The sequence below is a fragment of the Myiozetetes cayanensis genome, unplaced genomic scaffold (assembly GCF_022539395.1).
Source record: "Myiozetetes cayanensis isolate MyiCay16 unplaced genomic scaffold, myiCay2020 scf1, whole genome shotgun sequence".
NCBI lineage: Eukaryota > Metazoa > Chordata > Aves > Passeriformes > Tyrannidae > Myiozetetes > Myiozetetes cayanensis.
This window is the reverse complement of record NW_026086604.1, coordinates 46,482,650-46,496,669: the sequence shown is the minus strand read 5'-3', so window position 1 is coordinate 46,496,669 and position 14,020 is coordinate 46,482,650. Positions and strand designations below refer to the sequence as shown.

At 37.9% G+C, this 14,020-nt stretch overlaps 1 protein-coding gene across 3 annotated transcripts in view; it reads left to right on the top strand.

Annotated features, from left to right (window-relative positions):
• The window catches only part of MIB1 (MIB E3 ubiquitin protein ligase 1), a 73,894-nt gene that overhangs the window by 18,359 nt on the left and 41,515 nt on the right, over positions 1 to 14,020 (top strand). For all 3 annotated transcript variants that reach the window (XM_050333785.1, XM_050333774.1, XM_050333766.1), the window contains exons 5-10: positions 3,487 to 3,553; positions 7,572 to 7,776; positions 9,180 to 9,363; positions 9,661 to 9,805; positions 10,937 to 11,070; positions 12,089 to 12,196. In XM_050333785.1, the coding sequence (XP_050189742.1) occupies positions 3,487 to 3,553; positions 7,572 to 7,776; positions 9,180 to 9,363; positions 9,661 to 9,805; positions 10,937 to 11,070; positions 12,089 to 12,196 (843 nt within the window). The remainder of the gene's footprint in view (positions 1 to 3,486; positions 3,554 to 7,571; positions 7,777 to 9,179; positions 9,364 to 9,660; positions 9,806 to 10,936; positions 11,071 to 12,088; positions 12,197 to 14,020) is intronic.

The following is a 14,020-nucleotide window of genomic DNA, read 5'->3' as shown; positions in this document are numbered from 1 at the left end:
CCTTGCCAAAAGCTGTTGAGAATTTAAACGCTTGAAGTGACCTTTACTGGGTGTATTCACTGCTACCTCAAACACCTGCAGTTATGTCACCATTCCTGCTGGTGTATCTGTAAGATCAGTATTAATTTCTTTCCTGATATTTGCTGCTGGTGTCAGATGCTGTATCAGTGCATCTAGATCAAACATTCCTCTCTTTCTTAGCAGCACACCTGGTTTTCTTATCAAGTCTGTAGTCCCTCCTCCCTGTCTTTGATGGATGGCACTCTGTATTGATCAGAATAACTTCATAGTTATTCCAGGAGTCAGCTGTCCTTGAGCATCGTTTTTATTTTTAAGGTCAGGGATGATGGTGCTGTTACACCATCTGTCAACACCGTTGACATTGCTGTAATGTACAGTTTTTTCATTCTCTGAAGTTTTTATGAAGATGAAATTGCTGTTAGTTTTTTTCATTGGTATAATTGGATGGTAAGTCCAAGTTAACTGTTAAATTTTCTGTACTTCCCATTTGACTGAGCAGGTCCTGGTCTCTGTGATCCAGTCACATAGGGCTGGAGTGCAAGTCAGAATGTAGGTGCTGGAAGACCAAAGTTGTCCACTGTAGGCAAAACCCATTATTACCCACTGCTTGTGTGCATCAGCTGTTACTACTGACCTGCAGGTCCTGCTGTACAGTGTTCGGCTCCCACGCTGTTCCTTGAGTTCTTATTATGATGATTTCCTGCTTAACTGGGGCTTCCATCTCTAACTGTACACAAATTCCATGAAATCTGTATTTTATTTTTCTCTTTCTTGTAAGAATCCTATTTAGGATTCATTGAATGATTTCTCCACTAAGTTGTAGAAAAGCTGGTTTATTCATCTCCACCATGTATTTACATTAAGCCCAGCCTCAGAGCGGTTACATTTTTTTTGATGGCGTCCCTGCAAGTCTAAACCTTATATTTTAGCATGTCTATTGTTTTGGTACATTCCCTTTTGCACTTGCATGTCTCATCTCCAAATAATCTGCTATTACAATTCATTTAGAAGACTCAGGGAGACTCATATAACTTATAGAAATCCCAGTGGAGTTCTCTGAAGTGCAAAGCCTGGTGTGTCCAGGCTCTGGATGTGCTTTTGCTCCATCTGCACTAGGGGGCCTCTTGCCATGCAGTCCCCAGGGTAGGATGACCAGGAGTTTACCACCACCCCTGATTTTTTACTTTAACTATTTGAACAGGAAAAAGCTTGTTTTCCTTTTCTGATAAATGTAGTAGCTGAGTTCTAGAAGGAAAATTTGTAGTTGCTTACCCAGCATTTGTGGTACTGTACAACTAAGGATAGTTTACTGTCTTAAAACTTCAGAAGGTTGTTTCAGTTTGGCTGGTTTTTAAAAGACATTTGCAGGCCGTTATCGTGTTATTTCTTTTCTTAGTGGTGCTGTTTGCCAAGTTGCTGAAGGAACTCTGTGTATATACAGTATATAAGTTAGTTTTGTACTGCCTTAATCTCTGTCAGTGCCTCATCTTTCTGTGTGTTTTGGGTCCTCCATTTTTTAGTCAAGGCTTATGTAAACAAAGAAAAATACATGTTCCCTTTTTTGCAATACTTAGATCAGAGTCTCATTTTACTCCTTTGCAATATAACATGGACTACATCATGTAAGTGGAAGGAAGACAGATGTGAAGCTGAGGTTGAACACCAAGCTACCACTTGGATGGAAAACTAAGTGTATCATTATACTCCAGAAATAAACTGTGCACTGGGCACAGTAAAGGAATGGTAAAATATGAGTGCACTTCTGTAGGTTTCTGGATTTTTTTTTCTGTAAAATTTAAGATACCTTAACCTGCTTCCTAATAATATCTGCTGCAAGATAGTAATAAACCTTTTAATGAACATTTTGTTTCTTCTGCTAGCTTTTAACCATCAGCCTGCTCAGTGTATTAACACTTACTGTAACACAAGCAATCTTTCACCCTGATTTTGCCTGGCAGCGAGGAGAAGCCCCAGTCCTCTATTCTTAGTGCTCTGAAGAATGTGAAAGCAGCTCTTGCATGTGTACCCATGCTCCTCTCCTCCACAGACAGCTGTCTGTTGCCTGACACGGAGGGTTTGTATTCAGTGGGTGACACCCAGTGCTCCCAGGCACATTCAATCCCTGTCCGTCCCGGGGAATGAATGAATTTGCCATCTGGGATGGTCAGCGCAGCCCCTTTGTCTGCGGCTGAGTTAAACCCGGCACCTGCCCACCGGGTGGCAGCATCTTGTCGCAGGCCTTCTGTGCTGGGCTGAGCAAGCTCTTTCTCTGGTTCCTCAGGGGATTTGAAGAGCGGCTAAATCTCATTATTTTCATCTGGCTGTTTTCACAGTTTTTCCAAAGTGGCAGTTCATTCTTTGTAGATCGGGACATACACTGAATTTTGTATTGTTTCTGGCTGCTTAACAGTTAACAGTCACTGAGGGCAGTCTTGTGCTCATCAGTGCCTTGATGATTTGGAAGACTTCAGAGTTTTCATCTTAATCCTTTTGCAGGAGGGCAGTCTGTCAATAAATCTTGGGCATGGGAAAAAGAATTGTGCAAGTATTTGCTTAGTTCTGGTTAATTATTTCATTGCCACCACCTGTCCTCTACTTCCTCCCCCATCCCATAGAATATTCTGACACATCTTGCAAACAGTTTCCTATCTCCTTCCCAATTCATCATGCAAAAAAATGCCCTTTGTTTAGCGAAAATTGTTTTATAAGGAACAATAGCAGCTGGTAGTCATTTGGAATTAAGGGTTACCCAGGGAAAAAACCTAAAGGAAAGGAGAATTATAGAAACTGCTCTGGTTTTATGAATAAGAGTTGATTGCAACTTCTTTTTCTCAGATAATATGAAACAGTCTTTTTGGAGGATGAGCTTTAAAACTTTTCTCTTTAAAAAGATCATGTTTAGCTCAGCATAGTGGGGGTTTTGGTTTGTTTTAAGTACCAGCCTTGTGTTCTGGGTATTCTTAATTGGAACTTTTTCATTTTGTTTTCTTCTAGTTAAACATAGATCTGTCAAAAAATGTTGGGAAGAATGGACAGCACTGGCAGATGTTAAATGATCAGTACAGGAAGGGCTATGTTCTTGAGCCCTAACTGCAGATATTCAGTTTATTTTTTTGTTTCCTTCCTTGTGTTGACAGAATTCTTTTTAAAAGGAAAGATAACTTTATGGAACAATGCAAAGGAGCTTTGTGTTATTTTAGTCCCTGCCTTTCAGTTAAAAATTTCACATCCTTTATAGCCTTTTATATTGGTAAAGATTATTGAAATCTTGAGAATGTCAAGGCTGATAGATTGGAAAGTATTTGAGATTGTGTGCATCAGTAACAAATACATGGGACATGGTTTTTGTACACATAATTTTCAGCCTTTTTTAATTAAATGTACTTCAGTTCTAGTTTCTTTGACTTACGTTAGCCTGGAGATTCACTCAGTGAGGACTAAAGTTGTCTCAATCTTTCTCTGCAGTCTGACCTGAAATGTGTCCAAGATGCAAAAGGAGGCTCTTTCTACAGAGACCATTGTCCTGTGTTAGGTAAGTTGAAGATTAATTATTAATGTATTATTAATTCTTAATTTCTGATGTGATGATAATTTTCTGTTTACAAGTCTTAATCTAATTCCTTGCACAAGTACTTGAAGTATGACCAGCAAGTCACTATTGTTTTATTGACAGAATTGGTGAAAAGCTGAAAACAGTAAAGGTGTGTTTTGTTTAGAAAAATTACCAGTTGTTCAAGGTGTCATTTAGCTATTTACTTTCCAACAATTCATCTACTTGACAGTAAAAAGAGCAAGGCACTTTGATCCTTGTATCTTGCTTCTTTCCTTAAAATTAATTTTGTACTTCTACTCTGATGTGAATAAAAATAGAAAAGTAGTAATAATGTCTCACTGGTTCTTTATTGTTGTGGCAGGATAGACCCACCCTAATAAGACCTAAAATCCAATCAAGCTATCATGCAAGATGAACCGTTGGAGCCAGGGTGTTGTATTGGTGTTAATTATGCTAAAACCATCCTGGTTCAGCAGACTTTGAATCCAGACCCACTTTTTAAAGTCTGGTTTCACAGATAAGCTGATAGCTGGCCTGTAAATATCTAATTAGCAGTCAGTCACTTTATACTATAAAAGTATAAAGCCCCCTTTTATGCAGTCAGGTTCTTCAGACATAACCCTTCTCGGTATGTATTCGTGGAGATTCCTTGGGCTGGGGATGCCCCCCAAGGATGCTCCTCGAGGTTGACAGAAAGAGATCTTCCCATGAGCATTGGTATGGCTGAGTTACGTCAAATCTCCAGTTAATAATTACTTCTTTTGCCAGCTTTAATATAACTGAATTGCTTTGTTGCAGTGTGCTATACATCTTTATGCTATATTATACTCTACTAGGAGATTTTTAGCGTTTATATTGTGTAGTAAATAGTTCTGATTAAGATCTTTTGTTCTGATCATTTGTAATAATAAAATATTTATTTTTTATAAATATTCTCATTTTGCCAGTCATTAAAACCTGTGAGACAGAAGTTGTTCAATCACACCTCTATAATCACTTAAATTTAAACTGTTGACATAATCCAAAGCTAAGATTGGATTCAGCCGCACACAGACTCCTCTCTGAGAAGGAATTTAGAAAGCAAGGAAGTCCTTTCTGCACCTTGTGGCTCAACAGCAGGGCTTTTTAATAAATTTTGTCTAAAGCTTCAACTCACCTGTGACAACTGTGGAGGTTACTTTAGGTCCTTATTGAAGCTTACTTTTAGTGTGGCACTGTATTTGTATGCATGAATATTAATCACTAAAGATAGCAGATTATTCTTTGTTAAATTCTTCTCTTCCACTGTATGGAGTTGTTCTTAATGGTTGACAATGAACTCAGTTCATCCTTCTTGGCACATTATGCTCTGTCTTCTCAGTCTTACTCTTTGTTATAACATCTTTTATTAGTTTTCTGAATGTAGTTCACAGATACATTCAGGCTGGGAATTTAAATGTATGTTTGCATTAAAACCTAGAAAGTTATTTTTGAAACTATTTGATATTTGAATTAGAGTGCAACTAATACTCCAGAAGGGGCCTAATTAATATGGAGTTGTATGTATTTGGAGCAAATTTTGTTCAATATGACACTGGTGACCTTGATGAGATAGAATACAATTCCAAATGATTTGCAGCTGATAGCAGGTTGACAGAGGGATGTGGTTGAGTAGAACTTTATTCTCAAGAGCCTTGAGGAAGTGAAGAATTTAGTGAATGGTGTTCAATCAGAAGTGTGTTTTTGCACTCTGGTTGAAATAAGCTTATGTACCTGTAATTCCCAGACTGGGAATTGAGAAGGCCTGAGTGAGAAGCCTTGCTGAGGAAGACCTGGGTGTTGCACTGAACACCAAATTGAATGAGACAGGAGTGTGCTGTCATTGCAAATAAAGCAAATTTCGTAGTGGGCTATATTAGGAGTTTGGTGGGCAACAGAACAGAAAAAGTTACTATCCTCCTTTTCTCAGTGGTGATGAAGCTGTGTCTAGAATTCTGTGTTCTGTCTGTGTCATTGTCTGCCCATCTCATCTTCCCTTCTCTCCCAGTTTTTCAAAACCATAGAGGATCTAATGGTGTCCTGCTAAAGTGGTTAAGAGACTGAGAGTGCATGAATTGCTAGGAGATGGAGCTGGGCTTCTTGAATCTGCTAAGGAGGAGGTTAAGAGGTAATCAACTCACCACCTATGCCCACTTGAAAGGGGATTGGAAATAATGGCACTGAAATTTCAATGGTGGCAAATGAAATAAAACCAAATGGTTGTGGCCTTAAGGCCACCATGAGTGACTCAGGTATCCAAGAATTTTTCCTGTTACAATTACAGCTCTATATTGCACCACTGAAAAAAGTAACTTGGGCAAGTTGTGGAACCTCAGTCCTTGAGAGCTTTCAGGACTCAGATAAGCAAATCCACAACTGTTCTCAGCTGGTTATTAGTTCAGCTTTGTGTGGAATATCAGACCGTATGACCTCTAGCAATCAATTCCTCTAAATGAATGCTTCAGTACTTATTTGCTGTGTTACATCTCTTCCCTTCTTAGACTCCCCTGAGTCATCAGGGCTGTCACTGGGATGTTTGCTGTCTAAGGTTTCTATCTAGCAAGTTCTGTATCAATAGCTTTTCTTGAAGAATTAGTCCTCTGCAGAAGGGACTGTGTTCCATGTTGTGTGTTTTGCTGCGAAGGTGTACTGTTCCATCTGCCATGAAGGTGTACCCTTTTCCTGGATACAAAGAAGTCAGTCATGGTTGAGAATTTAAATTCTATTGAACCTAAGCATTTTTCATGGCTATGTTTTTTTCTCAGCAGTTTCTTCTTCAGAAAGGTGTCCTGCTCATGGATGGGAGGGTTGGAACTAGATTATCTTAGGGTCCCTTCTAATGATTCTGTGATTCTATGATGTTTTTCTCTGCATTCTATCCTCTGGAGACTTTTAGTGGTGCAACTAGTGCTGCCATGTGGTGTGGGCTTCAGGCTCTAGAAGCAGTCTTCCTCTAAATAATGTTTTTGTCTTTCTGTGTCAGGCTTTTTGTTTGTACTTGCTTATTGTTACATGCAAGGATCCTTTCTTCCTTATTACATCTTGCTTGGAAGAGCCAAAGCAAGCACTCCAAACTCTCTGCTCGGAGAGAGCAATATTACTAAAGAAACTTTGCTCACCTAGTCCTTTGCCACTGAATTCAATTTATGTGACTTCTACCATTGCCACTTCTGCTGTTCCATGGATGGCACCAGATACCATCTTCGGGTTCTGGCCGTGAGGGGGTCTGCAAGTGTGTTCTCTCATTAGTTAACAGCTCGATGTGTGTGAATGTATGCCATTTTCCTCCAGCTAAAGAATTTTTGCTGTGACACATCTTTTGAAATCAAGCATTGTCCAGGAAGAATGTTTTAATTTTAAATTTGCAGGATTTTTTTTATCATGTCACTTCCTCAGAAAGTTAAAAATTTTCACCACTGGTCATTTTGGACATTCTCCTTTAGCCAGTGCTTTTTCCTTCTTCAGGTACTGACCCAGTTCAAAACTTTCTGTGGACCTTCTGTTTATCTTTCAGCCTCTGAGTGGCACTCTGTGTATGACACTGAAAATTATCAGAGCTTTTAGGTATCTAGATGTCTAACACCATATGATAGCTGTTACAATCCCAGTTAGAGCTCATAGTTTAGCATTTGCCAGTGTCGTTGCTATTTACCTTGAAAACTCCACAAGAAACACACAAATCCATAGCCAGAGGTTCAGAGGTTTTTTTACCTGTTGGCCAGTACGGTTACAGAGACATTGGTGTGGAGTCACTATCCCTGGAAGTGTTCAAAAAATGTGTGGATATAGCACTTGGAACATGGTTTAATGGTGAACATGACAGTGGTGCTAGGTTGATGGTTGGACTTAATAGTCTTAAACGTCTTTTTCAACCTTAATTTCTGAGACTCACAGAATTGTCAAATTCTGTTCTTTAAACTGCGTGGAAAGTTAGTGTGGTCATGCAAACATTATTTTTTTTTTTCATATTCCATTTCAGGTGAGCAAAATGGTAACAGAAACCCTGGTGGGCTGCAAATAGGTGACCTTGTAAACATTGACCTTGACTTGGAAATTGTGCAGTCTTTGCAGCATGGTCACGGAGGGTGGACTGATGGCATGTTTGAAACTTTAACAACAACCGGAACAGTTTGTGGCATCGATGAGGATCACGACATTGTAGTACAATATCCAAGTGGCAACAGGTTTGTTGTATAGCCTTCATCATTGCTTCTCACAAACTTCCTTTGCCTTCAGCACTTGTGACCACTTAGTGTCAGAAACTTTCTCTGTTCCTTCAGTGTTGGTTAAGATTTCCTTCTACGATCTGTAATAAGGACTTATCTCTAAAGATGCTCTAATGGGAAAAGGAAGTTTATTGACTCTCTCACTTGGTGAAAATGTAGTCCAAAATAAGAAATTGTGTTCTAGACTATGTCATTTCTAAAATGTAGAGTTTTAAGCAGTAAATTCTATTTTAATTATGGAGTATCTATCCTGTGGTTTCAAGAGGAATGGTAATAGCAATTCATTGTGGGTTTCCTGGAAAATTGGTTAAGAAGACAAGTGACAAACTTGTGGGGGATGATGTCTAATACAGAGTCACCTTGGCATGATCTGTATCTAACCTTTTATTATTCAAAGGAATGTTTAGTTTATGTAAATGGAGACCAAGAACAGGAGGTCTTGATAAAGCCAAAACCATTTCCCACAAGCAGTTTAGGCTGGAATTTTGATTAGATGCATCCATGCTAACAGGATTCAAACCCAGCTGTCCAGCTGGATCTGAGCTGATATGTCCAAATGGTTTTGTATTCTCTTGCTCTCAAGTTATCTTTAAAAAGCAGCGGCTGCATGGAATATCATTTCAGTTGTATGTGGAGATTGACCTGTTCAGTTTGTCTAGAAAGGATTAACAGTGCATTATTCATTCAGGATTTCCCTCAAGATATGGTTTGTTAATATTGCAAATTAATGCAAAACATTGCTGTTTTCCCATCTAAGGGGCAGCAAGTGGCTTTTCTTCTGGGAGTCCTGGCAGCAGAGCCAGTGAAAGAAGCCGCTCTGTCTTGTGGTCTTCTCCCTGACTTAACAGCTAAATGCCTCTAAAGCACTAAAACTGATAGTAAAAATTAGAATAGTTTGATTGAAAATTGAGGTATATCTAGGACATCCATGTAGCTGAAGAGTATTTTTATAACTGAATGTTGCAGCTTTTGACCTGGGGGGAGGGACCAAAATTCCATATTCTTCCCATGTTGTTTCCTGACAGTACAGTCCTTTGCAAGACAATTTGGATCTTCCTCTTTTTAACCAGTCTTCTCCTCCCCCTGGAGAAACAAACTGTATAGCTACTTGCTTCCCTTTAGGCAGGATATTTCTCAGTTGCCTTTACAAATGTACATCTCTGAACATTACCCTCAAAATATTCAATTTAATGAGTTACAGACAAGTTCATGGACAAAAAATGGTTAACAACAAATATGCCATAGTATCCAATTGCAGGAAGTTTGTAGGCATACAAGCAGAAACTTGTCCAATAGCTAATTTTTAAGCATATATTTCACTTTATGTGTTTAAGATCTACTTTAAACGATTCATTGTTTAGGTGGACATTTAATCCAGCTGTTCTCACCAAGGCCAACGTTGTCCGAAGTGGAGATGCTGCTCAAGGTGCAGAAGGAGGCACCTCTCAGTTTCAAGTGGGTGACCTTGTTCAAGTCTGTTATGACTTAGAGCGAATCAAGCTTCTTCAGAGAGGCCACGGAGAGTGGGCTGAAGCAATGCTTCCAGTAAGTAGTTGTGCGTTTGGATTCATAGAAGGGTAAAGCTTGTATGGTGCTTCTAGTTATGATTGGTAATAATACCTGGAGGCTGTGGGAGTCTAAGAGTTAGAGAAAGTGTATTTCACCAAACGCAGTGTAAAACTTGCTCAGATATAGCAATCTGCTCAACCTGATGAAACTTAGCTGAAGGTATTAGCAACTGTACTGTTAAAGAATGGACTTAATGAAATTTGTATAAAACGTTCAGATTTCTCAATATTTTATTCTTAGCATTGTTTGCGTTTGATGTTTTCTTTAATGCAGACTTTAGGCAAAGTTGGTCGGGTCCAGCAGATCTATTCAGACAGCGACTTAAAGGTAGAGGTTTGTGGGACATCTTGGACCTATAATCCAGCAGCTGTCTCAAAGGTGGCATCAGCAGGATCTGCTATAAGTAACGCATCAGGTGGTAAGTTTGAAGAATAAACAGGAATGTATGTATGTCAAATAATTGTGTTAATTAAAAATCTGTTCATAAGTACTAGTCCATAGTTTGTATGCAAGGTTAATAATAGACTTGGAGTTGAGCTAATTGAAGTTGTACTTGAGAAAGATAAAAAAAGTTTGCAGTCACTATGGAGATGTTTGTTGTTATTTTGATCAAGTACTTCTGTTTGGTCACAGTGCAGCTGTGTCTTTGAAGGTTTGCTCTAAGGACTTAAAAATTTAAATGGTTGGGAGGGAGATTAGGCTGAAATAGGCACCAAGGCATGAAGAGGGTATTACTGACAGTAGCAAGCAGATTCCTTGTTTAATAGGTGGTATGAGATGGCAAGATAGGTGAGGAGTCTGTTATAGGTGGTTACTCAGAGTTACTTTTTGCTTTGAAATTTCTGTCTTAAAATTTAGTCAGACATCCTTTGACTAATTATAGTGGGATTTTTTGGGTCTGTGTAATCTCATTCAGTTTTGTTGAACATGCTCTCATTCATCTAATAAAAAGGCAGAGAGACCGTCCAATGTATTTTATGTTCTGTTGGCTGTTTCACAGATCAATTAAACTAGAGTTTTTCCTTTTTTTGGTCATAGCTAGTTCTTTTTTCCTTTTCACATATTTGCTTTAATGCCAAGAAACCTTTCTACATAGTTTTCTAGATTTTTTTCCTAGGGAGGCATAGATACAGTGAGTTTTCTGCAATAAAGACAAAGTCACAGTGGCCATAAAACTAGCTAAAAGAGTTATACAACTTAGTGTTTCAAATCACAGAGGACAGGATATACCTGAAGATAGAAAATATGTTATAGCAATACATAAATTCATGTTTTACTTCATCCAGTCTGTATTTTGCAGGAGACAAGCTATTTGCAGTTTAATCAGCTTTGTTTTGAAATGTCTGATGTGAAAGTCTCAGCTGTCTAAAGAGTATTAGGGTACAGTTCTTAGTCAGAACTCTGTGATACTTTTACAGCTGCCATTTTATGGTAGTTTGTGTATTACTATGTACGTGTTGTTAGAAACATGACAAATGTAGCTGGGTTTTTTTCTGTTCTTGTGGGATTAAAATTGTAATCTTAGTTGTCCTTTGTTTAACAATTACAGAGAGATTGTCCCAGCTATTGAAAAAATTATTTGAAACTCAAGAATCTGGAGATCTTAATGAAGAGTTGGTTAAAGCTGCTGCCAACGGAGATGTTGCTAAAGTGGAAGACTTGCTAAAGAGACCAGATGTAGATGTGAGTGTTCTGTTTTGGGAGTACCTCTTTTGGGGACCTGTAATACTAAGAGAAATGAGGCTGTCCTGAATACTCCTTGCCAGTCAGTGGTGTGTCTGCTTAGAAGTCGTACAGTTAGTTCCAGAGTCTCTTTTCCCGTTCATTGTCCTATGAAATGTGTGTGGGCTGTGTGAACACAGAGCTGTACATACTTTTTTGCTAGACAAAATTTGTGTTCTTTTGTCTGCCATGAATTAAAATACTTTTCGACCTCTGTCAGAGTCGGCTCAGAGAACCAAACACTCACCATTAGTGAAGGGTCTTCAAATTCTTTTGTTTCAAGGGGGATAGAAAGAAGGAGGGTAGATTTGGAGGGATTTTTTTTTTTATGCTGCTGTAGTGAGTTTTCATCTTGTTTTATAAACTCATGAGGTAGATAATCTAATCTGTTCTCTGTCAGATTCCTTTTACCAACTTGTCTAACCACCTAGTGTTGAGGACTCTAAAAGAAAATGCTTAATAATTATAGGACTTGATTCAAGGAACAAATTTTAAAATCACAATCAGATATTTTTCTCACTACAGCAGTAGTAGTTCTTGCAGGTAAGAGACTTCTTCAGTTCTGAGGGCTGATTTGTAAAGATTATGCAAAACATTGTATTTTGTTCTGACTGATTCCTATTGCTGCCATAAATTAGACAATGAAGTTAAATGTACTGTAGAGCAGAGGACCTTTAAATCTGAGACCTGTTCTCAAAAATCTTGCCTTTACAGTAGCCCAAAGATGAAAGTTTTTAATCCAAGTATCATTCAATGTCTTAATGTTTTAAATAAATCTGTTTTTTCCTCTTTCCCTCAATCTAAAAATGAAATAGAGAAGACATAGGAGATCATCTGTATGTGCTAGAAAGGCAGCTAAGAATCGTTCATTTGATTCTACGATATGTGTGCTGTTGCTTTAAGTTTTGTACTGCTAAACAGTCTTGTGGGTATTTGTGTGTATCTTACAACTTATCTCCAAGTACCGGTTCGCTTCCAGGTGAATGGGCAGTGTGCTGGACACACAGCTATGCAAGCTGCTAGTCAGAACGGCCATGTCGACATTCTGAAGTTGCTTCTGAAGCAGAACGTGGACGTAGAAGCAGAGGTAACCTAAATACTTCAAAATATACTTTGTGTGTCCTTAAACTTTAAACTCAGTTGCATACATAACAATTCTAATGGACTTATCTTCTTCTTTTTAAATGTTGGAGAGAGTGAAAAGCTGCTTTTATTACTGTGATTGTGTTCCCAAATTAGGCTCCTACTGACAGTATTATAAAGGGTCAGTATCTAATTCTTTAGCATTGAGGGAAAAAGGTGTTGTCAGATGCTGCATCTCCAGATGCTTGTGGTGCTTCTTATCTATGGTGTTCAGGTAGGAGAACACTTTGAATTCTTAACTAAGGCAGGTTTAAGCAGAAAGTAATATTAATATCTTTGAGTAGAAACTGACAACTCTACTTCCAGGTTTTCAGTGCCCCCCCCCTTTTTTTTTTTTTAACTTCACTGAAAGTGGAAGGGTTTCTCTTGTTTAGGTGTTTTAGAATTATTGTTTGGGAGAATTATCTGTCAGCCTACTGTGATATTTGCTCTTTGAATTGATTTTGACTAATTTATTTACACAGAATGCACTGACATTGCAACCATTTCTCATTTTGTGAAGCATAAGAGGATCTGTCAAATTTGATTTTCTAAGAATAAATATTGAAGCCTAACAGAATGCTAAGATTTTAATTGTATGCCCACTTTTTGTTTGCATAACAGAAAAACAACTTTACATGCTTGGGCACTTGGGCATTATATTGTATTTGATATACAGAAGTTATAAAATGTTAAAACATAAATAAAGCAATGATGTAACTCTTGGAACTGAAATTATTTTTATATTCACAGATACACCATTATTTTATAAAGATTTTTCTTCTAAGTTCTAAAGATGGCTTAGATTCAATGCAGTACATACTTGCTGTGGTATGCTTTCTGTGAAGTAGCTTCATTTTAGATGGAAGTAGTGCTTTCTCTGCAGTACATAGCATATACTGTTAAAATTAGACTAAACTGCTTTTCATCTGTGCTATGGTATTCAGAGCTGCCATGTTAATCAAATGGTGGACTGATGCTTTCTTCTTGGTATAAGGAAGGGTTAGAAACAATAGGGAGGTAGGTAGAAGCTCTACTTAAACAGTTTCAAGACAATATGCCTGGTAATCTGCTAGCACTGGAATTGTGAAGAGTTCATGTTTGCTCAGGCTTCAGAAGCACCGTAACATTAGCATTAAACAAAATTGCCAGGGATTTTATTTGAATTTTCAAGCCTTTTTCATTTAACTTTGTATTGCTTAAGTGAAGATGGTATTCCCACTTAATTATATAATTGCTCTAGATATTATAATATTAATAATTTACAAGATATTATTAGATTAACACTTATATTTTTCAGGCATTAAAAATATCAGCTGTTTATAAATTGTCATGCAAAGACTCAGCAGAGCCATCATATTAAGCAGAGAGCAAAAATTTAGCCTGTTTACTTCACTGTTGTGGTCTGTGGCATGAAAGCAATAGATAAAAATCCTTACTTTCCTTGCTTTTTAGCTGAGTTGGATATATTTACACTTACAGTCATTACTGCAGTGTATATATGTTCATGATTGCGTGTTCTGGGGGTGCCCCCATGTTGTTGTCTCCTCAGTGTTTGTGTCTCTGAGGGCTTAATGTAGAATACAAGTGGCCTCTGTTTAGTCAGAAAACAGTTTGTTACTGACAGCTCAAAAAGCTTGATGTAGATAGTGCCTAGTAAAAATATATACCCTTCTAGTCTGCAGAAATTAATAGATATCAGTTATTATATTGACAGTACTGCCAATATAATATTGTTGACATGTATAGAAATATAGTGGTTTTACTATTTTGATTTCTATCTAAGTCT